General features: G+C 43.2%; 1 protein-coding gene across 3 annotated transcripts in view; it reads left to right on the forward strand.

Moving 5' to 3' along the window:
• snx25 (sorting nexin 25) overlaps positions 1–27,932 on the forward strand; it is a 317,716-nt gene that overhangs the window by 156,264 nt on the left and 133,520 nt on the right. For all 3 annotated transcript variants that reach the window (XM_068029407.1, XM_068029409.1, XM_068029408.1), the window contains exons 5-6: positions 4,967–5,142; positions 15,679–15,865. In XM_068029407.1, the coding sequence (XP_067885508.1) occupies positions 4,967–5,142; positions 15,679–15,865 (363 nt within the window). The remainder of the gene's footprint in view (positions 1–4,966; positions 5,143–15,678; positions 15,866–27,932) is intronic.

Raw genomic sequence — 27,932 nt, forward strand, 5'->3', positions numbered from 1 at the left:
CTGTGCTGAATCCTGTCAACAGCAACTGATAGTTTCGAGCAAGCCTGGGTATAGACTGGATAGCAGAGTGGGAATAATAGGTCATTGGGAAAATTCCAGGAGTGTGTAGAGTGCTGGAACTGAAGGAGCAAAAAGCAGACTTCTGCTTTTGTAGGATTGGATTTATAATTTCACAAAAAACAGAATTTGATGCCTGACACAAGATCCTTTCTCATTTGCTCTAGACTGAGTTCTATAAATTTATATGTGCTGGAATTGCACTGTTGAGTAAGACTGAGCCCATAGCTCCTGAGCTGAAAGGATGAGCGAGTGTAATTCTGATTGATTTGGTCCTTTTTGTGATAAATTTAATGTTCTATCAAATCTTTCAGGGATTTGTAGCAGTTGAAGATAAGAACATCATGCGAGTGTGCTAGTAATTGCGTTGATCCCCTGCTGTACTGTAGTTAAGCGTCTGGTCTTTGCGCATCATCTTTTTGTAATGTGGCACCTTTCCAGAGCATTGCTGAGAAACTCACTGTGGAGAGTGGGTGAGTCACTGCCATGCACTTAGTTGCTTTCTTAAATGAAAATTTCTTGGGAAGGCACCTTGTACAAATGGTGCAAAGTAAGGCTTAAATATACAATTAAAAAAAAATACAAAAATGTCAGATACTACAGGGTGGAGGAGGCACAGGGCTGGAGTAAGGTAACTCTCCCCTGCAGTGGCTGACCTTTTGTGTGCTGTAAATGCTGTGCCTTACCACTGCAGCAGCTGGGTAATTTCCCTGGAGAAACTAAGTCTTGCAATTCCTCAATTAAAGGTGAACCTTTTCCCGTTCTGATGAACGGTCATCAACCTAAAACGTTAATTTTATTTCTCCGTCTACAGATGCTACCTGACCTGCTGAGTATTTTCAGCATGTGCAGTATTTTGCCTTTGCATTGTGAACTTTTAGTTGTTCAGTTGCCATAATCTTGTCCAATTGGTGAACAGCATGTGTTTATTTCATTATTGAAGGAGACTGGCACTTTTTTGAGGGTTAAATCCTGTATAGACTTTCTGTTCATAATGTCTGTTACTCTGCTTCAGAATGCAAGCTGTGTGTGTATTATGCTGGCTTGTTTAGTTTAGAGATACAGCACTGAAACAGGCCCTTCGGCCCACCGAGTCTGTGCCGACCATCAACCACCCATTTATACTAATCCTACACTAATCCCATATTCCTACCACATCCCCACCTGTCCCTATATTTCCCTACCACCTACCTATACGAGGGGCAATTTATAATGGCCAATTAACCTATCAACCTGAAAGTCTTTGGCATGTGGGAGGAAACCGGAGCACCCGGAGGAAACCCACGCAGACACAGGGAGAACTTGCAAACTCCACACAGGCAGTACCCAGAATTGAACCTGGGTCACTGGAGCTGTGAGGCTGCGGTGCTAACCACTGCGCCACTGTGCCTGACATTGTCATAGTTTCTGACATTGTCTTGATCTGAGCTTCAAATGCCACACCCAGTCCATCACCACGATTGCCGACTTCCGCTCTCTACCCCACCTCAACCTGGTGATGTCAAAACTCTCATTCCTGCCTTGGTCAACTACACGTTGACTTTTCTAAAGCTGTCTTAACTGCAGTAGTATCAGCTCATCTTCTACTGCTGCAGCAACAACTCGCTTTTATTTCACGTCTTCAGCATTTTAAAAAAAAAGTCCAAAGCCACGTTGCAAATAAGAGTACAAAGAGAAACGGATCCCAAGTCATGGATGGAAAGATTGGAAGCTGTGGCCAAGAGTCGAATCAAAATGATAGGTTTTGGGAATTCTTCTAAAATAGGAGAGAAGTGAAGAGGTGCAGGTAATTAGTTAGAGGTCTGAGAGAGGAGCAACCTCCCATACTTCCCCTTCTTTGCCTGTGAAGTGCCTAGGGATGGTACCTTTTAGAGTCAACCTTGGCTTGGTTTGGGGTCAGTCAGCCTTGGATCCATTGGTAGCACGCTTGCTTTTGTGCAGGAAGATTTCAACGTTCCAATTTACAGACCAAGAGCTAGAAAGTGGGATCAGACGGTATACCATTTTTCAATCAGCACAGACACAATGGGCTGAATAGCTCTTCTGTGATGTAAATTTTCTATGGCTGGGGTCTTGTTCAGCTACCGCCAAGGTCGGTGGCGGATGAAGGAAGCGGTGTACTGCCTGCCTTGGTTGCATGAACCGCCGCAATCTTCAGCTCATTTGAATGGAGGGGGCGGCCCATCTGTCACTGGCAATGTTTAAGGGCTTTGAGGCCTTTTAGGATTTTTACAGAAATCACTACACATTTTTGAAAGCAATTGAAACCTGTATGTTTGGATCTCTCCTACCCGCACCCTCCCCCCCCACAGTACCCACAATATTAAATATTTTCCCTCTCCACCCCAAAACAGTTGCATTTTTCAAATGAGCTTCCCCCCCCCCCGCCCAACTTTATCCCTTCCCACCATCCCCTCCATCAATGAGGGAACTTTATTGCTGCTCCCCCCTCCCAACCAGTGTGGCGCCTCGATTCCCTGGACGGGGATCGGAAGGCACAGGAGTGCCAGCCAGCAGATCGAAGATCGCAATGGGATCGGAGGCAGCGGTGGGCTTGCAATTAAGGCAGGTATTTAAATTTATTTAAATATGTAAATTCCGGGCCCGTCTCCAAGCTGTGAAGATTGGGCCGAGCCCTCACTGAGTTGGGGGTGGGGGCAGGCCTCCTTCAGAGCAATCTTCAGGCCTCCTCTGCCGCGGACCCCAACGTCTGTGGGGGGGAAACTAAATTTAGCCTTATGTTTCTACTCCAGAGACTTGAACTTACAATCTAGGCTGGCACTTATGTGTAGTACTGAATGAGTGCTGCACATTTGGATGAGATGTTGGGTGAACATAAAAGATCCCACCGTACTCTACAAAGAAGAGCAGGGGAGTTCACCCAGTGTCCTGGCCAATATTTATCTCTTAACCAACTTCACTGAAACAAATTATCTGGTCATTATTTCATTGATGTTTGTGGGACCTTGATCTGTGCAAATTAGCTGGTACGCTTCCTATGTGACAACAATGGCTACACTTTAAAAAAAAAAAAAGTTCTTAATTAATTGTAAAACATTTTGGATACTCCAGAGGTTGTGAAAGTTGCTAAAATAAAATACAAGTTCTTTCTGTCTTAGAGATGCTATATATATACAGGTTGAAGGTACACTGATCCAAGGTTTGTTGCAACTATCTATGGATGGTATCATGGATTCTGGTAACATTTTGTGGAGATATAAAAAAAGCCTACAAATACTTTAAAAAAAAACTTTTTCAAAGATGTCAAAAGTGTATGATGTTGCTGAAAGGGCTTTGAACTTGTACATAGTGTGTGTAAAAACTAGTTATTCTACAATTTTGTTTTACTTGTCTCCATATATATTTTACTAGACCCTCACCCGCTCAGTATTTCGGTCAGGTCATAGAGTCATTTACGGCACAGAAGAAGGCCATTCGGCCTATCTGGTCCATGCCATTATATATAGTATAGATAACATTATATTGAATATACAGCACAGAAGCAGGCTATTTGGCCCAATCAGTCCATACCTGTGTTTATGCTCCATTCAGGCCTCCTCCCATCCTTCCTCATCTAACTGTATCAGCATAAACCTCAATTTCGTTATCCCTCATGCTTATCTAGCCTCCCCTTAAATGCATCTATACTATTTGCCCCAACCACTCCTTGGTTCCACGTGTGCTCTCCTCTCTCTACCTAAAGAGCTTTCTTCTGAATTCCTTGTTTGATTTCTTGATGACTAACTTGTATTGACCTCTAGAATAGCTGCTGCAAGAAATCAAAATGACAAACTGTTAGTTTTGGGGGGGTGGGGTTGGGTGGGGGGGGTGGAGGTGTTGGGGGTGGGCAAGATGGTCTGTCTGGTTGATTGCAATACATTTAGTTGGTACAGATCAGGGAATGCTGCTGTGGCATGCAATTCAATAAAGACACTTGGTGATGTGTTTTGAAATCCTTACATAAACTCAGTCCAGTGGCACAATTTAGCTCTAAAAATATTGATGTTCTTCAGTGGCATTTGGCTTGAAGTGATAATGTGGGCTAACTGTGAGTCCATGGGATGGCTGACCCCTATGTATCCTTTTATATATTGCATTCTCCAAACCTAGGTGTGCAACTGTTCCACACTGGTTCGTATTCATTTTAGAGCACAAGAAATATTACAGTGTTTAGTACTTGCATTAAAAGGGGAATGAAATAGTAAATGCAACTCTGTACTACTGTTCCTTGAAATGTAATGTTAAATTCAAGGTAGTCCATCGTATTGAGTCTTCTATCTATAGGTGAATCTATAGTACGCAACTATTTAACATTGGCACTGAATTAAAGGTTTCATGCAGAAAGCCCTCAAGACATGCTCTGTGTTGGAAATGGAAAATCCACATTGGTGGAGTAGCTGGTGGTCTTGTGGTATTAGAGTTGAGTTGAGTGACTTTACTGGGACAATTTAGGTACAGTATTGCATCCTGAGAAAATGGCGTTGAGGTGCAAATCAGCCATGATCTCATTAAATGGTGGAGCAGGCCTGAGGGGCTGAATGGCCTACTCCTAAAGTTCCTTATTCCTATGTTTCTTGTTACATATTGTACCTGATCTGGGAATGCTTGATGGGGACATTGGGCAAATGAAACTGAAAAATTGTTTCATTCCCTAGTATTGGTCTCCTTTATCTGATGAGCGCACAATTATATAATACATCCAAATTTTTTATCCACCCCAAAAAAAAACCTCAAGCTGTGTTTTGCACCTCATTGGTTGACATTCCTGCCAATAAATAAAACTTTGTACCAATGAAATGCACAGACTGTGTGCAAGGCCTTTTACTGAGGAGAAAATAGAGGATTGTTTTCAATGTTTGAAACATGGATATGCATTGGTTTAATGCTGCCTGATTATTATTCCTTTTAGGCAAGAGGAGCAGCAGCCAAAGCCCTTTCCTCTACATCCTTGCTTGAAGAGCTTTGAGGATGAGGATCAATTCCTGCGCACGTGCTCACGGGTGCTGGTGCTTTGCCTCTTATCTACAAAGGATGTCGCTTCTCGTAGCCTGCGGATCGTTCTTGCAGAAATATTAGCCATGAAAGGTACGTGTTGATCCTTCGGAATTTGTGTTGCTTAAGCAGACAGGCTGTAACTGAGGTATGTATCAATCTATCATAAATGTTGACCATTTTACTAACCTCACTGGTAATTTAAAGTTTGAACAGAAAATCTACCATTCATCTCTAAATTTGCCCAAATTGAAAGAGTGTCCTTCATTTGCAATAATTGGGAAAACTGGCAAAAAAAAAATCAGTATGTTCAAATAAGCAGCATTTAATATGCAGTAAAATCTTACTGTGATTTTAAAGGAGTTCTTTACTGCTGTAAGTCCATCTTGCTGGTAATGGCTCAATTTGGATTGCTTATGGGGAGTTACCCCAATTTAGTGGGGTGGGGAAGGTAATTAGAGATTCAGGGTCAATGGATGGTGCTTGTATAATTAGCTTGGTTAGCTTTATAATATTCCCAGTTGCAATCTATCATGGAAAACAGGAGGGCGTAACCGGGGAAGCCTACAATGTTTTTTTGATCCATTTATGAGATGTAGGCATCCCTGGCATTTCCCATCCCGAGTTGCCCTTTGGATACAACTGAGTGGCTTGCTAGGCCATTTCAGAGGGCAGGTTTAGAGTCAACCACATTACAATGGGCCTGGAGTCACATATCGGCCAAATTGGCAAAGGAAGGGAGATTTTCTTCCCTAAGGGATGTTAGTGACAACTAGATGCGTTTTTACAACAGTTATCAGTTTCATGGTTACCATTCTAGCTTTTTTCATTCCAGATTTATTTACTTCATTGAATTTAAATTCCTCAGCTGCCATGGTGGAATCACTAGTCCAGAAACATAACCAGTATCCTATCGTATCCCTAAAGTTTTGCTTTGGTTGAGGCCATGCTGCTACTCATGATACACTGGGAGAGAGAGCAATGTGGTCTAATGTCCTGAAACCATAGCTTGTTCGAATGACTGACAACAGTAGTCACTGCTATCTTTCTCTTTTATTTAAAGTGCATTGTACTGCATGTGGCTGCACTCTTGTGTTTCTTTGGTCCAATTCATTCAGGTTTCCGTTAAACTTTGTTTGAGCGTGGACATTTGCTTCTCAAGCTTAATTTAACTCTTCTCTTCACTCCTGCGGAGGTGGCCAATCACCTTGGCCTCGCATGTTGGTGGATCGCAACTCTCGCCTGCCAAACTTAATTTTAAATGTTATTTTTATTTTATTCACTGCTTGCAAGGGGATGAGTATTTGCAAATGGAGGTGAACTAAAAATAGTAGCAACAGCGTCTGCCTTAAATGCAGCTGCACAAAATGCTAGACAAAGGAAAATTCTCCAATTGTTTAAACAATGAGTGTAGTTTTATAATTAGATATGGTTTTCCTTTGTGTTTCATTTGGGAAATTTGGTAGGAATCTGCTACTCAGGCTTGCAGCAGACTGAACTGTAGCGAAGTGCATAACTAGTATGTTACTTAGTTTCTTTAGCCTTCTGTATGGCGCCGAGTTATGGGTCCTATACCGCCGTCATGTATGCCTTCTAAAGCGCTTCCATCAGCATCCTCAAGATCCGCTGGCAGGACTGCGTCACAACATTGAAGTCCTGGCAACAGCCAACGTCACCAGCATCGAGGCCATCCTCCTGTAAAGTCAACTGCGTTGGGTGGGCCATGTTGCCCGGATGGACGACAGGCGCCTGCCCAAGATCACGTTGTATGGAGAGCTGATCACAGGTAAAAGTAACAGAGGGGCCACATGCAAACCTTTCAAGGACTGTCTGAAGAAGTCCCTCTCTGTGTGCCACATCGACCATCACCAGTGGGAAGTGCAGGCCATAGATTGGGATGCTTGGAGGGCTACACACACCTTTGAGACTGAGCGAAGAATCAGCATGAAAGAGAAAAGGAGGAGAAAGATAGTTCCAATTGCCCCCAGCAGCGACTGCACCTTCATTTGTACCCGATGTGGGAGAATCTGCCGGCCATGGAAGGCCTGTCTAGCCACCAGTGGGCCTGTAAATGATTACTACAACCTTCCTAAAATCTTAGTCCGCAAAGAAATACCAAGACTTAGTTTGATGATGTACCAAGTTTCAGAAGCAGCGCTCTGGGCTTCAGGTTGCTCATGAGTGACAGGTCAGGTGATTGACTAATGTTGCTTAATTTAAAGTTGAGTGGAATAAATCAACTTTCTATCATCTGAGTAACCTTGATTCTCTGACTCAGATCCAGATACTCCGATGTGGATTCATGCTAATTAACGTTACTGATTTCTGCTCTGCTTCTTATATATTCTGGAGCTGTGAGCTTAGTCTGGCAGAAATTGAGACAGTGCCACACGTAAACACAGTGTTCACATGAGGTTCATGGACTCTGAAACAAAGGGTAATTCTGAACTGGCTTTCAAGAAAAATGAGTGAAGCTGCCTGTTCAATTGAACAGTGTGTTGTATGGCTTAATTTTTTTCCCAGTCATGATTGAGTTTATAATGATCGTGCTTTCCACGTATAACATGTTGACATCTGAGATCTTGGGCTGTGGGTGCAACTTAAGCTTGTTGAAATGCATTCTAATGGATTTGCACCTTTTATGAAATTGCACCCTTACTAGATTGGAGTATGAAAACACTGGGTAATATAGTATGTCAGAGGAGTCAGGCAGAGCTCTGGCAATGTTTGAACAAATAGGCAATTGTTTGGCTAATATGGCAAGTCTGGTAGATCTTACCAGCACTGGACCGGGATCACAATCTGTTTCAGTTGCTGCAAGTACTGATGTCCTGTGAAAGCCTGACCCAATACTTTAAAGCATCAGTCCAGCAAAGTTTCTCTTGCATCTTCAGTTTCTACAAAAGCAATGTGGGCCACTACAAGCCAGACCTTTTCCCTCTTCAGTGTCAGCCGTGGCTCAGTTGGTAGCACTCTCACCTGAGTCAGAAGGTTGTGGGTTCAAATCCCACTCTATACAGGACATTGGTGAGACCACATCTGGAGTACTGTGTACAGTAATGGTCTCTTTATCTAAGGAAGGATGTAAATGTGTTGGAGGCATTACAGAGAAGGTTTACTAGACTGATATCTGGAATGGGTGGACTGTCTTACAAGGAAAAATTGGACAGGCTAGGCTTGTATCCGCTGGAATTTAGAAGAGTAAGAGGCGACTTGATTGAAACATATAAGGTCCTGAGGGGTCTTGACTGGCTGGATGTGGAAAGGATGTTTCCCCTTGTGGGAGAATCTAGAACTAGGGGATCACTGTTTAAAAATAAGGGATCGACCATTTAAGACAGAGATGCAGAGAATTTTTTCTCTGAGGATCGTGAGTCTTTGGAATTCTCTTCCTCAAAAGACGGTGGAAGCAGAGTCTTTGAATATTTTTAAGGCAGAGGTAGATCGATTCTTGATGAGCAAGGAGGTGGAAGATTTTCGGGGGTAGGTGGAAATGTGGATTAACCAGTTCAGCCATAAACTTACTGAATGGCGAAGCAGGCTCTAAGGGCTGAGTGGCCTACTCCTTCTCCCAATTCATATGTTCATATGTATGTTCTGGAGACTTGAACACAAAAATCTTGGCTGACACTCTCGTGCAGTACTGAGGGAGTTCTGTACCATTGGAGGTGCCATCTTTTGGATGAGTGTTAAGCCGAGGCTCTGTCCGCCCTCGGGGGTGGACGTGTAAGATCCAATGGCACTATTTTGAAGAAGAGCAGGAGAGTTATCCCCGGTGTTCTGGCCAATATTTATCTCTCAATTAACATCACAAAAATAAATTATCTGGTGATTATATCATATTGCTGTTTGTGGGAGTTTGCTGTGTGGAAATTGGCTGCCACGCTTGCTACATTACAACAGTGACTACATTTCAAAAGTACTTCATTGGTTGTAAAGTTCTTTTTGGCATCCGAAGGTCATGAAAGGCGCTTTATAAATGCAAGTCTTTTTTTCAAGTTTACCTCCACCTGACCCCACCCCGGGATCCACCTGCACGTTGGCGCAGTGTTCGGGCTGTCTGATATTGCGCTGCCGATATCCACTGGGACCAAGCAGGTCGTCGGCAATGAGGCTTCAGCTTGACGAGAAGTCTGCCAGTGCGCTCTGCCAGTCCACCAATGTGGTTCGCCAGCTCCACTCTGCTAGCCCACAAGTCTGGTTCATTGGATCCACTCTGCCAGTCTGCTGGTGGCCTCAGCCAATCTGCTACCCAAAGGTGAAAATTGGTTTCATACTCTTCAGTTTTTCTTCAGTCATGCCTATATAAATATGATTTGAATTTTAGGATTACAGTAATCTTGTTCTGAGTGCCATCAATTTAACAGAGTCGGACGGAATTTATAACTTTTGTAATCAAACGCTAATAGCAAAGTATGTTTTTTTTAAATTCATTTCATGGGATGTGGGCATCACTGGCCAGGCCAGCAGTTATTGTCCATCCTAATTGCCCATGAGAAGGTGCTGGTGAGCTGCCTTCTTGAACCGCTGCAGTCCATGTCGGGTAGGCACACCCACAGTGCTACTAGGAAGGGAGTTCCAGGATTTTGACCTAGTGACCGTGAAGGAATGGTGATATAGTTCCAAGTCAGGATGGTGTGTGACTTGGAGAGAACTTACAGGTGGTGGTGTTCCCACACATTTGCAGCCCTTGTCCTTCTAGGTGGTAGAGGTTGCAGATTTGGAAGGTGCTACCTGAGTAGCTTTGGTGCGTTGCTGCAGTGCATCTTGCAGATGGTACACACTGCTGCCACTGTGTGTCGGTGGTGGAGGGAGTGAATGTTTGTGGACGGGATGCCAATCAAGCGGGCTGCTTTGTACTGGATGGTGTCGAGCTTCTTTAATGTTGTTGTGGCTGCACCCATCCAGGCAAGTGGAGAGTATTCCATCTGAATACTCCTGACTTGTGCCTTGTAGATGTTGGGCTTTGGGGAGTCAGGAGGTGAGTTACTCGCCTCAGGATTCCTAGCCTTTGACTGCTCCTGTAGCCACAGTATTTATATGGCCAATCCAGTTCCGTTTCTGGTGAATGGTAACCCCTAAGATGTTGATAGGGTGGATTCAGCGATCGTAATGCTGTTGAATGTCAAGGTTTGGTCCTCTCTTGTTGGAGATGGTGATTGCCTAGCACTTGTGTGGCACGAATGTTACTTGCCACTTATCAGCCCAAGCCTGGATATTGTCCAGGTTTTGCTGCATTTCTACGTGGACTGCTTCAGTATCTGAGGAATCGCAAATGGTGTCAGCACCATTGTGCACCGAGATACATGTACTGATCAATATTCAGTTTGTAGATTAAAATGTGTTGCAGTAAAACATGCAACTACTCTATGAAAGCGGATTTTCTGGTGACAACGAATGATTTTTCCACCCATCCTCCCTCCCCCGCCACCACTCTTTGGGACTTGTTCAACGTACTCTTTCTATTTGCTAATGATGGAGAACAATTTTAGCAGCTGATACAGGTACATATCTTCTCTTCTGAAAAATCTGGAAAGGAGATGCTTACTTAGTTTGAGCATTCAGACCTGCTGCTCGTTGAAAGCGACCTTGTGATTCCCAGTTTTCCCTTCTCAGTTAAGCATACTGTGGTTCTAACTGGTTAGCCTTAGTATCACAAGTATCATAAATGTATTTTTTCTAAATAAGTGATCAATTTTGCAGTTGGTGCATAGAGGAAATCTGCACTGTGAATGTCTGTTTTTGTTCTTTTCTACATTGTCTGAAATAACAGGCTGATTGTCTCTTAGTTGCAACTTTTTTTCATTTTTTTTAATGGCAACTTGAAAAAGCTGAGCCAGCCCAGATAAGTTGACTACTTCAAAATGGCCTATTTAAAGATGTAAGAATACTTGAAGTGCAGTGTACTTTAAGCTGCAGGCACAACCAACGTTTCTTCACTTGTACAGAATCCTAGTACAGAAAGAGGCCATTCAGCCCATCATGACTGTGCCAGCTCTCTGCGGAGCAACTCAGCTAGTCCCACGCCCCTGCCTTTTTCCAGTGTCCTGCAAATTGTTTTGCTTCAGATAATTATACAATTCGCTTTTGAAAGCCACAGTTGAATCTGCCTCCACCACACACTCATGCAGTGCATTCCAGATCCCAACCACCTGCTGTGTAAAATAAGTTTTTCCTCTTGCCACCTTTGGTTCTTTTGCCATTCACTTTAAATCAGTGTCCTTTGGTTCTTGACCCTTCTGCCAATGGGAACATTTTCTTCCTACTTAATCTGTCCAGACTCCTCATAATTTTGAACACCTCTATCAAATATCCTCTCAGCCTTCTTTTCTCCAGTGTATCCATGTAACTGAAGTTCCTCATCCCTGGAACCATTCTTGTAAATGTTTTCTGCACCCTCTCTCACGCCTTCACATCCTTCCTAAAGTGTGGTGCCCAGAACTGGACACAATACTCCAGTTAAGGCTGAACCATTGTTTTATAAAGGTTCACAATAACTTTCTTGCTTTTGTACTCTAATCCTCTATTTATAAAGCCCAGGATCCCCTCTGCCTCATTAACTGCTTTTTCAACCTTTTCCAATCTTCCTCCTGCATCACCCCCTGTGCAGTTGAGCCAGCTGTAGACTTGGTTCTTACTGCGCTCCCCAGAGGAACCATCACTCTCACAAGTATTCAGAACTGAATACTGGTTGGAGAGCAAGATGCACTCATGGGACTCCTGCACTACCTGATTGGTCCTTCTTGACTGCCTGGCGGTCACCCATTCCCTCTCTGCCTGCATACCCTTAAGCTGTGGGGTGACCACATCCAGAAATGTGCTATCCGGAAAATTCTCAGCCTCGTGGATGCACGGTGACACTAGCTGCCGCTCAAGCTCTGAAATCAAGAGCTCGAGCTGCTCCAGCAGACAACACTTCCTGTACATGTGTTTGTCCAGGAGACGAGAGGCGGAGTTCTCACATGGAACAGGATGTGCACTCCACAGTACTGAGATGCCATGTCATGCCTCTATTTATTAGACTAGTATTGGGTGATTATTAGAAGTATAAAAGCCTGAAAGGGTGTATAAAGACACAGGGCTAGTGCTCTAAGGGGATCTGAGGCCATGCTACCCTCCATTTTAGATCTTAGGACTTATTTGGTGCAGTTGCCAGCATTTTGGATTCTACGAGAGCGTGAATATTTTTAAAGCTAATAAATGTTGGCCCATTTAAGCATTTGAAAACTACTGTCTGCTATTTGGAAGTTTATATATTATTAAATATAATTTTAACAACTACTTTTAACAGAAGCTTTTAACAGATAATGGGAGAAACAATTGTCCGAACGCTGGTCGTCAGTGTTGAACATTGGGTGGGACGTTCATGGTCAGCGAGTTTCCATTTATTTTCCACCTAAAGAAGTAAATATAAGTCTTAGAATTTCGATAAGGTGGTCTTGTACATCAAAGGCCTTATTTTACCATCAGCTGAAAGAAGGTTCAGTCTTGTGTTAATGGTATTGCTTTTTAAAAATTCTTCTGCTAGTTGATTTATTGTGACCCTGCATATTGGTTAAATGAACTATCTGCTGATACAGTGGGCAGATTCTTCCTGGCATTACAGAGGTGGGTTAGGATTTGGGAACAGGGGAAAGCTTGGTAATTAGTGAATTGGGTCAGCTACCTGATGCGTTCTTGCCTCCAAGCAGCCTTGCTAGAGGCAGTGTCAGCATGGCAGGGGGAGGGGCCCCCGAGGCTGGAGCCTGGCATGTAAATGGAGGCGGCCTCCTGGCAGTAGGTTGGGGTGCCATTGGTGCTTCCTCCTAATCACATCATGGAGTCACTGGGATAAAAGGGCCATAGCCGCAGCCACAAGCCATCCTGTGGAGGCTGTGCCCACCTCTCCTGGTGGGGCTGCTGGCTGTCCAAGATTTCAGGCCCTCTGATTGGGCCACCCGTCTCATTAACTTGCCCGCCATCCTTAAATGGGCGGCGAATGCAAAGGCAACCTTTTAATTGGCGGCCTCCCATGAGATCATCACATCGTGCGGCCAGCCGACACCAGCAGGGTCGAAACCCGTAGTTGTTCTGACTGCATAAAATTTTCAGAGAGGGTAAGATTCCACCCAGTGAGTTAGAGGATGGAGTTGTATCCTTGTTCACAAAATCACGTGGATGAGCTGATTCTGCACATCCTGCCCTCCCTGGCAGGGTGCTGATGACTTTATGCTCGAATGGAAAGGAAAGAATACAAAAGCAGGGATGTAATGCTGGAACTGTATAGAACACTAGTTAGGCCACTGCTGGAGTATTGCGTACAATTCTGGTCACCACATCACAGGAAGGACATAATTGCTCTGGAGAGAGTAGAGGAGATTTACAAGAATGTTGCCAGGGCTTGAAAGTTGCGGCCATGAGGAAAGATTGGATCGGCTAGGGTTGTTTTCCTTAGAACAGAGGAGACTGAGGGGTGACTTAATTGAGGTGTACAAAATTATGAGGGGCCTAGATAGAGTAGACAGGAAGGACCTGTTTCCCCTAGCGGAGAGATCAGTTACCAGGGGCATAGATTTAAGGTGATTGGTAGAAGGATTTGAGGGGACATGCGGAAAAACATTTCAACCAGACTGTGGTGGGTGTCTGGAATTCACTGCCAGGATCGGTGGTGGAGGCAGAAACCCTCAACTCATTTAAACACTCAACACCTGAAGTGCTGTAACCTGCAAGGCTACGGACCAGGTGCTGGAAGTGGGATAAGATTGGGCAGTTAGTTTTTTCAGCCAGCGCAGACACGATGGGCTGAATGGCGTCTTTCTGTGCCGTAACTTTTCTGTGGTTCCAGACATCTGCTAGACTAAAGGAAGGAAAATGTCTTCCTTAAATACTTTTTTTATTTTACTCCTTACATCGCTGGTATCAGTTCATAAGATTTTCAACAGCCCTAGGTCTTGATATTGCACCTTGGAAGGCTGGTGTGTGAACACATTTAGTGCCTTTATATAAAGGTCATCCTACCATTCTTTTAAAAGACATTGCAGCCAGTTTAGAATTAATGTGTTAATGCCTTCAGAGCAAGGAATTTCATATGATTGTTTGTACCTAATATCCTATGGTGTAATTTCAGGGTCCTAGAATTTAGAAGCTAACACCGTAATGTATGTTTTCCATCGATAACATGACTTGGGTCTGAGCAGGCTGGTAAACTACTTCTCAAACCATCTCGATACATCAAGTGCTTTTGCTGCAGTCTGGATCCTTTCTGTTTGCAATAGTAGGGTTCCCTTGTACTTTGTACTTGTGATAATTAACTTCTGGAAACAAACACACTAATGTTTATTGAAACACTTGTAATAAAATTGGTTGGTAAGGGCTTGGATCCTGATGTTTCAGAGGATGCTTACACCATGTTGTGTTGATCTGAGCAGTACAGATCAGAACGACTCTAGTTATCATGTCCAGGCACAGTGGTGGTGGGCCACTGTGCTGGGTCTGAGAGAAGATTAAAATTCCTGTGCAGTGTCTAAAGACCCCTGGTGCCAAATATTCAGATATAGGGTGAGGTATAGGATCGAGTGATTTATTTATTTTTTTTCCTTCTCTTCGGCATCTCCCCCACCATCCCCCACCCCCGGAAACCAAAACCACTTTAGTTGCTACATAAGGCTGAATTTTCCCAACTTGAAAAATATTCGGGAAGTGGGACTATTCCTGGGTCCCGACCCTGCTCACTGTCAGCGCGCCCGCCGGCTTAATATTACGAGAGCGGTCGATTAGAAGGGTGCCTCCGTGTGCGCTGTCTGGTAAGAGACGGTGAGCAGGTTCTGGAGGTGGGAGGTCAATACACTGCAGCCCATTGTAAGGGAGGCAGTCAGCATTCACTGTCTGTCTATTGAGGGTGCTGTTGAGGGTCAAGCAGCAGGGGCGGCAGGGAAGTATTGGAGGTGCCATCAATATCAGGGGTGCGTCTGCCACTGCATTAGCTCCATGAAAATTGGCGACATCCGTTTCCAGGAAATCCTCACTCACTGGCAAGGCCGTGACATGGGAAGACAGCAGCCTTGCCATTTTCTGCTGTTAACCATTAAAACTTCTTCAGCTCTTGCACAGCTCCGATGTCCTGCTGTGAAGCCGCTGTCTCTTAGTTGCCGGGGTGCTGACGCAGCAGTGGGCTCCCCTGTGACGTCAGCAAAATTGCCATGTGTTGTGAAAGTTGATGCCAATTAGTCACTCAGCTACCTTAATTGGCATCCTACTGTGGGCGTACAGGTTGCCAACTTCAGATGTCGTCTGCCCCTAAGAAATGCGGTCAGAGGCCAGAACACGCGGCAAACTGACCCAATGTTTTTTTTCCCCGGAATTTCCCTGTCCCCTTGCCTCCATGCCTGCCTCCACGGGCCTGGGAAAAGTCTTCAGCGCTCACTGTCTAATCAGACACAGAAGAAAAATTGCTACCTGGTTCTGGTACTGGAAGCTTGCCAGTGCTTGTGGAATTCATTCCTTTCTGAGAGAAGACTTGATAGAGAAATGTATTTTATTGTGATCTCTAGTGTTAGTTCTTAATGGCAAATGTTTCTGACAATTACCAAATTGGGTCTGTGTTCTGAATTTTCTCCATTCTAATCTCTTGCCTGAATCTGTTGTTGATAGTCCTAAAGCCAATGGTGGAACTGCTGAGCGATCCAGACTACATTAATCGAATGCTGCTAACCCAGATGGAACACAGGGAGCAAGTGAATGAGCGTCACAAGAAAGCCTACACTTACGCCCCTTCCTATGAGGAGTTCATCAAACTTATCAACAGCAGCTGTGATGTGGAGTTCTTAAAGCAGCTGAGGTAATGGCAACCCATTCATGTATACGGTAGCCATGTTTCCACAGTCAGTTTTTTGGTAACTGTTGTAGCCATGTTGTGATATACACTTTCCCCTACTTTTAAGACCTTCTTTACAACCCACCACTTCAGTGCAAGATGTCAGTTTTAAATCTGGAGTTGTAGACTATGGAGTAGAGTTTGCACTTATATACAGCAGTAATATCAATGCAATCCAGGCAGAATTAGTTAAACCAGCGCAAAATATTGAGCACTTTTAAACGCAAGTGAGCTATGCCATAAACCACTTATATTCATTTTTTCTATGATCTTTTCTGCTGGTTCAAGGATCAATTTGTTTGAATCAGGCCCACCTATAAAACTGGCCACACCCCCAAGTCGACACTGTGAGATTCTGCCAAATGCGCTGGTTCCGGGAGGCTCTCCAAATTGAGCTAATTTTCTTAAGCACTCGGGCACCAGCAGATGTGCTTTAAGTTCCTTCACATCAAAAAACATTTACTTTACCAATTAACTGACTAGTGTACACCGATGAAACTAGGATAGGTTAGATAGGAGGAAACTTTCTCCCTTAGCAGAGTGGTCAAGAATCAGGGGGCATAGATTTAGGGTTAGGGGCAGGAGGTTTAGGGAAGATTTGAGGAAACATTTTTTCACCCAGTGGGTGGTTGGAATCTGGAATGCACTGCCTGAAGAGGTGGTGGAGGCAGGAACCCTCACAACATTTAAGAAGTATTTCGATGACCACTTGAAACGCCATAGCATACAGGGCTACGGGCCAAGTGCAGGAACATGGGATTAGAATAGTTGGGTGCTGTATGGCCGGCACAGACATGATGGGCCGAAGGGCCTGTTTCTGTGCTGTCTGACTCTGAGAAACAATAATGTTCTATTTCGCTGCCTAATTACAGTGGTTCATGAAAGATTTTCCGAGTGTGATTATGCAAATTAATTTTAGTGGAAGCTTGAACTGGAACCTAACCAGCAAAACTTTGGGCACAACTTTCTATTACATTCAAAGTAGAAATTCTGCTTCTGATGGGCGTTATCTTTGCAATTCTTTATTGTAAATGCTAAACTTCGGTGTGCTATTGGAAGTTGTAGACTGTTTCCCATGCGGGAAAGGAAAAATCAATGGATAGGTCATTTAAAGTTGATACGGTCCACCTCCCAGGTGGCCAATGATAGGTGAAAAAACAGGTGAGAAAAGTATCATGACTTTGGACGAAGTGGAGAGGCTAAAAGAGAAGAGAAATTAACAAAAAAAGGCTTTAAAAAGCCACAGAAATATGAAGCGTGTCACAACCTAATGTTCAGCATATTGAGGCATTTATGGCGGTTTTCAAAGAAAGTGTAACGGGATGTGAAACTGGTCTGACTTCACAGGCTGCTGAAAAACACATTGATTATGGTTGGAATGCAAGTTTCAGATGTGGTTGCCGAAATCTAAGGAGTGACCGTGGGAACTATGTGGTGTGCAAACACCAACTAAAACCGATTGAGAGGCCTACTGTTACCACTGACAGCTCATGTCAAAGCCCTCAAACAAGATATACGATTCTGATTTTGATGGGAGAAACGCACTGTTGATTCAATCCCAACCCTCCACAGATCGCCTAACATATCATTTTTGAACTTTCCAAATTAAAGACCCAGCCAAATTTAAGCATCTATTAACCCCCGAATGAGGCTGACCAAACCAGGTGTCTTTAAATCAACAAATTAACTGTTTAATTAGAAGAACTAAATTCTTAAACACTACTAAGGTATAAACAACATTTAAAATAGAAAAAATTAAAGTCCTTGCAGGTTTATGCTCCTGCCGGGTGTAGAACAGTCCAAGGTTGCTTGAAGTCCTCACAGCTGTCTGATGCCTGGGCGGGGGGGTCGTGCGGGGAGAAAAGGTTCTTCAGCAGTAGAACAGTCCGTAGTCTAATGCAGAAATCGAAGTTGTTGCTCTTTCTCCAGCGATGAATTTCAACAATTAACAACTTGTTAATGAACCAATTTGGCTTTAGAGTTTTTTCGAGGGATAAAAGATTGTCGTGGTCTAACTTCCCTTCCTTCAGTTTAAATTCTCAGAGATCTCTGTTTTGGCTTGACTTTTTAAATTTTGAGAGAGAATAATAAATAAGCAGACTAAATTCTCTTCCTTCGGCTTAAATGGTCTGAGAGCGCTCCTTTCAGATGCTAACACAGCTGTCTGTCTGTTTCTCTGAGTTAGAACATTCTGTTTCCATTATAAGCCAGTTCAAAATTAAATTGTAACAATGTATCTCTCGATTTCTGGACCTGAATGGTTGTATTCCGGACAACGAGAATGCACTCTTTGACTCAGTCTTTGGAGCTTGCTGCCTTAAAGCAGTACTGCTCCCTTTCCAGCCTTAAAGGCACACCACATTCTTCCCCCCAAAAAACTACAGGGTCATAACACTACACTGGTGTTCACATAAGGGTTTTCTTAGTCTTTTTAAAAATTGCTCCTTCAGCTCTCTCTTTTAAACGTAAAGTGATGAGAAAAGGAGCTGGAAATCGAACGTAAAGTTCATGTCAGGTTGCCAAAGCCAGTTGCTAATTTAACTCTTGTTCAAATGGATTGCTGCTCAGACTTACTTCCAACTTAGTCACCTGTAGAGGAATATTACTGTTATTCTGCAGCCAAATTCCTCTCCCCTCTGTCTTCCATTCCTTCCCATCCATTTCTCCTCCCTTCCAAATAAAAGACAATTAAAACTGCTTACAGTAGAATTGGTTTGATCACGGAACGTTTAATATTTGTAATTCTCAGGCATTAGGAACCGCTAGTAAAAGTGCAAATTAAAAATTGGTTTTCAATCCTTGGTTTATTTAGTGCAGAAAATGTGTGGCTCATTGGTGTGTACTGATCTGTGAAAAACCTGTGATAACTTTGATGTCACTAAGGGATTTGTGGATTAGCTGAGGCAGTATCTCAGATGGGAGTGTTTGTAATCTACTGCTCGCTGACTCTTTTGTTAATGCAGCTCGTGTTTTTAATAAGAATCTTAGGCGGTGCATAGCAACAAGGAGAAAGCTCCAGCGAGATCTGTTGTAAAATTCACAATACCTGTATATGCTTTTCCTTTGCTGTGGAACTCATCATTGCGCACCATATTTGATTGATTCCAAATAGTTTTTTAAAATATCAATATATCTTTAAAGAAACCTGCCACCCTTACCTCTCTTTGGTTTTGCATTGTTGCAAATATTTCACATTTACTGCTCATCTCTTATGAATCTTTGATTGGGAGTACAGTCCATGCAGTCCTTACCTGATCCAGCCTATATGTGATTCTAGTTCCAAACCAAACTGGTTGCCTCTTACTTGTCCTCTAAAGTGCCCTAACAAGCCACTGAGTTGTACCAAACCTACTTTCCCAGGACAACTAGAAAGGGCAATAAATACTGGCCTCACCAGCGATGTCCACAACCCGAGAATCAGCTTCTTTTCAATAAGTAAAACTTGCAGACCCAGAAAAAGAATCGAATTACAGCTGATTCTGGGTTTAGTAGTGTAGGCACCAGGCCATACCTCAGACTGGCAGTCTCCCAAAATCCAAATGAAAACAAAGGTGATATAAAAGATGCTTAAGAGTTTGTTACAAGATGGTTTTCTTTCTATGTTGATAAACGACAGGTTTTACTTGTCTGGGTTTTTGATGTGTGTCAACTCATTTTTAATTTGGTAGGCGAGAAGATTGTGTTTGTTCCTCCCTGAGTTCAGTAAAATCTATAAAATAAAACCGAGCAATGTTTAGATTGAAGGTGTGATATTTTGAGACCAATCCTTCCTTTGAATCTGGAGGGCTGTGCTGGTGCTGTTTAGGTGTGTTCTAAAGGATGGAGAGCTGAGGGGCTCTCTATGTTGCAATCACAAGCAGATTTTTTTTCCGGTTAGCTGCGGGGATCAGTCAATCAATTGCATTTCATCTAAATTTTAACTGCAGAAAGTTATTAAGGATTTGTTATTTGAATACATTCTGTGATTACCCAGTTGACCTAGTGTGACCAAGATTTAACAAGTCTAAACATTTCGAGGCATGCAGATTCTCTGAACACCGATAAGCATGTGATTGGTTTCTGAAATGTTGCTTTGCCATGGGGTCCTTAACAACATAGTCAAAATACTGCAAGAGGGTTTTTATGAGGTTGAATGAAGATATAATCATTAAGTAAAAAGAATTGATTACAAAAGCATATTTAGTTTCAACATGAAATATCTACTTCTCTGAAGAAATTTGTTCTTGTTTAACTGGATGTTAAGGCTGGAATAGAAGTTGTTTCCTATTTTGTGGTAAATTAATAGTTTTGAATTCCCAAGAGGCTTGCAGAGCAATCTGACGAGAAGAGTGCTCTGCCACCAGTATGTGTGGTTGTAGTCCAGCAATGCCTCAAATTTAAAATTCTCATCTTTGTGTTCAATTTCTTCTCAGGCCTTGCCCTTCCCCATCTCTAAACTCCTCTGGCCTTCCAACTTTTTGAGATTACTGCGTTCCTTTAATTCTGGCCTCTTACGCATTCCCAATTTTAATTGCTGCACCACTGGCGGCTGTGTCATCCTCTGGAATTCCCTCCCTAAATCTCTTCACTTCTCATCTCCTTTAAGGTGCTCCTTAAAATCTCTCTCTTTGACGAAGCTTTTAAATACCCATCCTAATATATCTTTATCTGGCTGTGTCAAATTTTGTCTGATGCTCCTGTGAAGTCCTTTGGGATATTTTATTATGTTAAAGGTGCTATGCAAATGCATGTTATTATTGTTGTAATTGGTTGAGTTTAGCTGGATTGGTAGACTATATGCAGCCAGGTATTTGGCTGTGATGGTAATTTTAGAAGTTTCCTTTGCCTTCACTACAGAGTATCTTCAAAGCATCCCAGTAGTTTTCTGATTAAGCATCTACATATTCTGCAGACATTTTAAAATACATTCTAGGATCTTAAATGTCTAGGAGTTATCATTGTTATACATCATTGTTTGTAAATCTAAGCTAGTAAAGGACTCTTATAATTCCAGACAGGTAGCATTATTTTATTAATCCCGAGAGGTTTCGTTCACAACATTGACCTTATCTGGTATGTTTAAAGATTTTGGAGTAAATAGTACATTGCACTAATGAGGGACAGAACTTGCATATATAAACATTTTCTGCGACTTTATGATGTCCCAAAGCACTTCACAGCCAATGAAGTACTTTTCAAATGTGGTCACAGTTGTAAGGAAATGCAGCAGCCAATTTGCGCACAATGCCTCATAAATAGCAATGTGATTAGCGATCAGTTAATCCATTTTATTCATGTTGGTAGAGGAATAAATATTGGCTGGGATACAGGAAGAACTCTCCTGCTCTTCTTTGAATAGTGCTTTGGGATCTTTTATGTTCATCTCAGAGGGCAGATAGGCACATAGTTTAACTTCTCATCAAAAAAAAACACCCAATAGTAGAACACTCCCTCAATACTGCACTCAAATTGTCAACCTAGATGGTCTGCTCAAGTCCCTTGAGTAATTCGGAATCCACAACCACTTTTTTAAAAAATATGTGTACAAGTTGCCCTACTATTTGTTTTCCTCCATTTCGTGAAAGAAATGCCATAGACTCACCCTCGCCCTATCCCATTCAAATAAGGCTGCGTTTGCTGACAACGCAACCATTAGGTGGCACATGCGCAAATGCAGCCTGTGCCACTAAAACGTCACAGTCTGCGACGTTCAGGCAGCTGCCAGGACTAAAGATGGCGCTGCTCAAATAATCACACAAAGGCAACGTAAACACATGGTAGCACATAATGGCCGGAGAGAGTGAGCGGGCCAGGAAGGGAGGGAGCGGGCCGGGGAGGGAGGGAGTGAGCGGGCTGGGGAGGAGGAGAGCGCACCCGCTACCACCAAGGTCTTTGACTGTGCTCTCCCCTCTTCCCCCACCCCCTGCTCTCTCCTCGTTTCTCCCACCTTCTCCCCGCTTCCCCCCACCCCCGCTCTCTCCCCGCTTCCCCCACCCCCGCTCTCTCGCCATATTACGCGATGACATCATCTGTGCATGTGCCAACCAGTCCTGGCAATGCGGAATACAGCGCATGCGCAGAGAGCAGGAGCCCATCTGCGCATGTGTGCAGATTGGTGCAGTCTGATGATGTCAGCTGCCGACTATGTTGTCAAGAATCACTTTGTTCAAATAATTAGAGGAGTCTGGCACTTGGAAATAACAAATGATGGTGCCCTGTCTAGTAATCACTGACTAAGGTGCTGACTGTCTAAGCATTGTTTATAGGAATGTATTTTTCTCCCAGTAAGCTAGGCTTTTATAGTTTTATCTGTAAACTAAAAAAGCTGACTGTGAGAGGGCAGCTTACAGCCTTGATGATATATTGTCAGTCAGCATTGAAGTAGGAGATTGCTAGACTTGATGACCAGTTTTCCTATATCATAATGTATCATTTCATAGTGTTGTAACACTGAGAATGGGCCCTGCAACACTGTCAACCACATTCATCTTGTTACAGAGGGTGGTCATCAAAGTGTTTTATAATAAGTGGGCAAGGAACTGAGATAAACTTAGGACAAAGTTTACAAACATAACCACACCATAGAATCCCAGCAGTCTGCACTCTTGCTATCTGTATTCGCAATTGTTCATGAACTGAACTTGAGAGCTGAGCTATTCCATCTTTTCAGTTTGGGGATACAGGCCCAGTTAGGTCAGGTCAGAGAATCGTACATCACAGGAGGAGGCCATTTGGTTCATCATAGGTGAGCCAGCTCTTTGAAAGAACTATCCGATTAATCCCATTTCCCTGTTCTTTCCCCATACCTTTGCAATTTTATTCCTCTTTAATTATATTTCCAGTTCCTTTTGAAAGTTATTATTGAATCCGCTCCCACCACCCTTTCAGGTAAAGCATTCCAGTTCATGACAAGACCTTGCATAAAAAATAATTCTCATCTCCGCTTTTTTGCCAGTTACCTTAAATCTGTGTCCTCTGGTTACTGACTCTCCTGCCAGCTAGTTTCTCTCTATTTACTGTATCAAATTCCCTCATAATTTTGAACACCTATATTAAATCTCCCATTAACATTCTTTGCTTTTGGATAGCTGCTATAGATCAATTCTGGGATTCAGACCAGGTCATTTATTCACTGAGGTGAACATAATTTCCAAATGATCTGCTCTATTGTGGCTGATAGTCAAGATTTCAGTTGTACAGGTGTTCCCTGAAGTATTCTTTTTAAGGCAGGTATTTGGGGCAGAGTTGAGGAGGTTTTTCTCTGACAGCGTTAAACCTGACTTAAGAGTGCTCATTGCTGACCCTGGATATTTAATTTTTTTCCATCGCTCAGCTTGATGAACAAATAATTAATTTAAAATAGGAATTAGATGGAAATAAAGATGACTAAGACTGCATTAAAAAAATCAGCTGCTTCAGAACAAAATCCATGTGATAAGTGACTGTAAATATGTTGTAGTGCATGAGGCATGCTTTCAGATATATATTTAGTGATATCAGAATAACTCACTTGGTAATGAGATAGTCTTGACCTAACTTGTACAATCTTTGGGGTGGGGGGGGGGGGTGTAAAAGTGAGTTATTGCAGCCCCTAGTGCAAGCATGGGGATTCCTTAACCACTTGTAAAAAAAAAGCTACTTCAGTTTCATGAATTAATGTTTTCTTTCCTTTCTCTACTTTTCTAACTTCATATTGTATAACTATGGATACAATGGAAATTATATTTGTCTATGCAAGTCACACAGTTCAAATTAAGCATGAGGCACATTAGGAAGATTCTGACTGCTGTAAGATACAGTATAAATGCAAGTCTATCTTTTCTATGTAGAAGTAGAGCTGCCAACAATTGGAATGATAGGTGTGAAATTTACAATCAAAAACAGTGAAACAAGTGAGACAAACTACTAACTAAATGGGTATGCTTAAAGTGTGCAGTTTACACCTTAGTCTGCTATTGGCGGAGTGGGGGAAAGCCATACAACTCTTTCATGTATTTTATATTGTTCTATCCCTGCTGATGCCCTTTTGCAGCTGCCAGCTAACCGTTTTACAGTAGCATTATCTTTGTGGGAAAGTATTCAGCAAACACTTTCTCATGTGTTACAAGCTAACCTGATGGTGAAGCAAATGGTGTCATCAAGCCATGACATCACTCGTGCAGGATATCACTGCGATGAAATGTTGTGCAGTTTTTTTGGATCTTACCCTCTGGGTGAAAGTTTGCCAAACATTTCTCCTCTCCACCCCTCCGAAAGCAATTCTCCCTTAAACATTTTTTTTTAGAGCTAGATAAAAGAGCAAATAATGGCTAGCAATGATTTAATCATGTTCTCCTGAGATTTATAAGGCCCTCAGGCTCTGTTTGATGTAAAGATTCCTTGATTAAATTAGTGCTTTGATCTCACCCCAGCCACTATTATACCGTTTGCTATGCTTATTTGCCAGGATTAGATTATTAGAATTATCATACAATGTCCGTTTTCATGTTGAATCTTTCCCTACTGTGGTGGGTATGTGCATCTATTTAAATTGCTTTTCTCAAAGGTTGAAGTTCTGTAGTTTATTGTAAGTGTCCATTTACTCTCTATCTGACTGTCAGTGTTTAATTTTCAACCAGGTGCAACTCGAATCTACTAATGTAGTTTAATTTGCTTTAGCACAGAATAGAACACAGGGACACAAGAAGTAGGAGCAGGAGTAGGCCATTCAGCCCCTCAAGCCTGCCCCGCCATTCAATAAGATCATGGCTGATCTGTCCCAGGCCTCAACTCCTCTTTCGGGCCTACTCCGCATAACCCTCGACTCCCCGAGATTTCAAAAATCTATCTATCTCCTCCTTAAATGCATTTAGTGACCTAGCCTCCACAGCTCTCTGAGGTAGAGAATTCCAGAGATTCACCACCCTCTGAGAGAAGAAATTCCTTCACATTTCAGTTTTAAATGTATGCCCCCTTATTCTGTAACTATGTCCCCTGGTTCGAGATTCCCCCACCAGTGGAAACATATTCTCAACATCTACCCTATCAAGCCCCCTTAGAATCTTATATGTTTCAATAAGATCACCTCTCATTCTTCTAATCGCCAATGAATAGATGTCTAACCTGTTTAGCCGTTGTTGATAAGAGGACCCCTTCATCCCAGGAATCAGCCTAGTGAACCTTTTCTGAACTGCCTCCAATGCTAGTATATCCTTCCTTAAATACGGGACCAAAACTGTTCGCAGTTCATGAAGACGTAGATCTAATTCAGTCTTTAACATTTAATATTCATTTCAAGATAGTCTTTCAATGCCTGTCAGTACTCTGGAGCAGTGTTGTTCAGTAGAAATTGCTAACTAGGCACAGGTGTAGCTATGGCAAAACTGTTTTAGAAAATGCATTAATTTTAGTGGCTTCTGGTCAAGCAACGTCTTGATTTTAAAATTCTCATCCTTGTTTTCAAACCCATCCATGGCCTCACCCCTCCCTATCTCTGTAATCTCCTCCAGTCCCACAACCCTCTGAGATATTTATGCTCCTCTAATTCTGGCCCCTTGCGCATCCCTGATTTTCGTCATGGTGATCACGCCTTCAGTTGCCTAGGCCCTAAGTTTCTGGAATACCCTCCCTATACCTCTATGCCTCGCTTTCCTCTTTTAAGACACTGCTTAAAACCTACCTCTTTGACCATGCTTTTGGTCATCTGACCTAATATCTCCTTATGTGTCTCAGTGTCATACTTTGTTTTATAATGCTTCTATGAAGCATTTTGGGACATTTTATTACGTTAAAGGCACAATATAAATATAAGTTGTTGTTGAAAATGGCTTATGATACAGTTAAATGTACTTCACTCGTATATTTACTTAACAAACATCTACCCCCATTCAGTAATATATAAGCAAAATACTGCAGATGCTGGAAATCTGAAATAAAAACAAAAAATTCTGGAAGTACTCAGGTCAGGCAGCATCTGTGGAGAGAGAAGCAAAGTTAACGTTTCAGGTCGGTGACCTTTCATCAGAACTGGCAAAGGTTAGAAATGTAATAGGTTTTAAGCAAATAAAGCGGGGGTGGGGCAAAAGATAACAAAAGAGGTGTTGATAGGACAGAGGGTCACAGAGAATAACTGGCAAGAAAGTCATGGGGCAAAGCCAGAGAGGGTGTTAAATGACAGAATAATGAACAGCCCTGGCCTAAAGCACAAACATGAAAAAAAACAATGGGAAGGCACATAGCAACAAACTGAATGATGAAACAAACTTAAATAAAATAACAAGGAAAAAGAAAACTAAAAACAAAAAAGGGGGGTCAGTCATGCTCTGAAATTAGTGAACTCAGTGGTCAGTCCGGTAGACTGTAGCAAGCCTAATTGGTAAATGAGATGCTGTTCCTCGAGCTTGCGTTGATGTTCACTGGAACACTGCAGCAATCCCAGGACAGAGATGTGGGCATGAGAGCAAGAGGTGGGGGGGGGTGGGTTGAGACGGCAAGCGACAGGAAGCTCGGGGTCATGTTTTCGGACTGAGCGAAGGTGTTCCGCAAAGTGGTCACTCAATCTACGTTTGGTCTCCCCAGTGTAGAGGAGACCACATTGTAAACAGCGACTACAGTACACTAAATTGAAAGAAGTACAAGTAAATTGCTGCTTCACCTGAAAGGAGCGTTTGGGACCTTGGATAGTGAGGAGAGAGGAGGTAAAAGGGCAGATATTACACCACCTGCGATTGCATGGGAAGGCGCTGTGGGAAGTGGACGAGGTGTTGGGGGTAATGGAGGAGTGGACAAGGGTATCGTGGAGGGAACAATCCCTTCGGAATGCTGGGAGGGGAGGGGAAGATGCGTTTAGTGGTGGCATCACGCTGGACGTGGCGGAAATGGCAGAGGATGACCCTGTGGATGTGGAGGCTGGTGGGGTGGAAAGTAAGGACAAGGGGAACCCTGTTGCGGTTCTGGGAAGGAGGGGAAGGGGTGAGGGTAGAGGTGCGGGAAATGGGCTGGATTCGGTTGAGGGCTCTGTCAGCTACAGTGGGGGGGAATCCTCGGTTGAGAAAAAAAGACTTATCAGAAGCGCTGTTGTGGAAGGTTGCATCATCAGAGCAGATGCGTCGGAGACGGAGAAAGTGGGAGAATGGAATGGAGTCTTTATAGGAGGCAGGGTGTGAAGAAATGTAGTTGAGGTAGCTGTGGGACTCGGTGGGCTTATAATGAATATTAGTAGATGTTCTGTCCCCAGAGATGGAGACAGAGAAGTCAAGGAAGGGAAGGGAAGTGTCAGAGATGGACCATGTAAAGGTGAGAGAAGGGTGGAAATTAGAAGCAAAGTTGATCCAAGTTTTCCAGTTCGGGGCGGGACTAGGAAACGGCACCAATACAGTCATCAGTGTACCAGAAAAAGAGTTGGGGGAGAGGGCCTAAGTAGGACTGGAACAAGGAATGTTCGACATATCCCACAAAAAGACAGGCATAACTAGGACACATGCGGGTACCCATCGCAACACCTTTTACTTGAAGGAAGTGAGTGGAGTTGAAGGAGAAGTTGTTCAACGTGAGAACAAGTTCAGCCAGTTGGAGGAGGGTGGTGGTGGATGGGGACTGGTTAGGCCTCTGTTCAAGGAAGAAGCGGAGAGCCGTCAAACTGTCCTGGTGGGGGATGGAAGTGTAGAGAGATTAGATGTCCATGGTTAAGGCCAGGAAACTGGAAATTGTCAAAGTGACGTAGGGCGTCAGAAGAGTCACGGATGTAGATGGGAAGAGACTGGACTAGGGGAGAAAAGATAGAGTCAAGATAGGAAGAAGTAAGTTCAGTGGGTCTGGAACAGGCTGAAACGATGGATCTGCCAGGACAGTCCTGATGGTGGATTTTAGGAAGGAGATGGAAGCGGGCTGTCTGGGGTTGCAGGACTATGAGGTTGGAAGCTGTAGAGGGAAGGTTTCTGGAGGAGATGAGATCAGTGACAGTCCTGTGGACAGTACCTTGATGTTTGGTGGTGGGGTCATGGTCCAGTGGAGGTAGGAAGAAGTATCTGAGAGTTGGCACTCAGCCTCTGCAAGGTTGAGGTCGGCACGGCAG

The sequence above is a fragment of the Heterodontus francisci genome, chromosome 4 (genome assembly GCF_036365525.1).
Source record: "Heterodontus francisci isolate sHetFra1 chromosome 4, sHetFra1.hap1, whole genome shotgun sequence".
Taxonomy (NCBI): Eukaryota; Metazoa; Chordata; class Chondrichthyes; order Heterodontiformes; family Heterodontidae; genus Heterodontus; species Heterodontus francisci.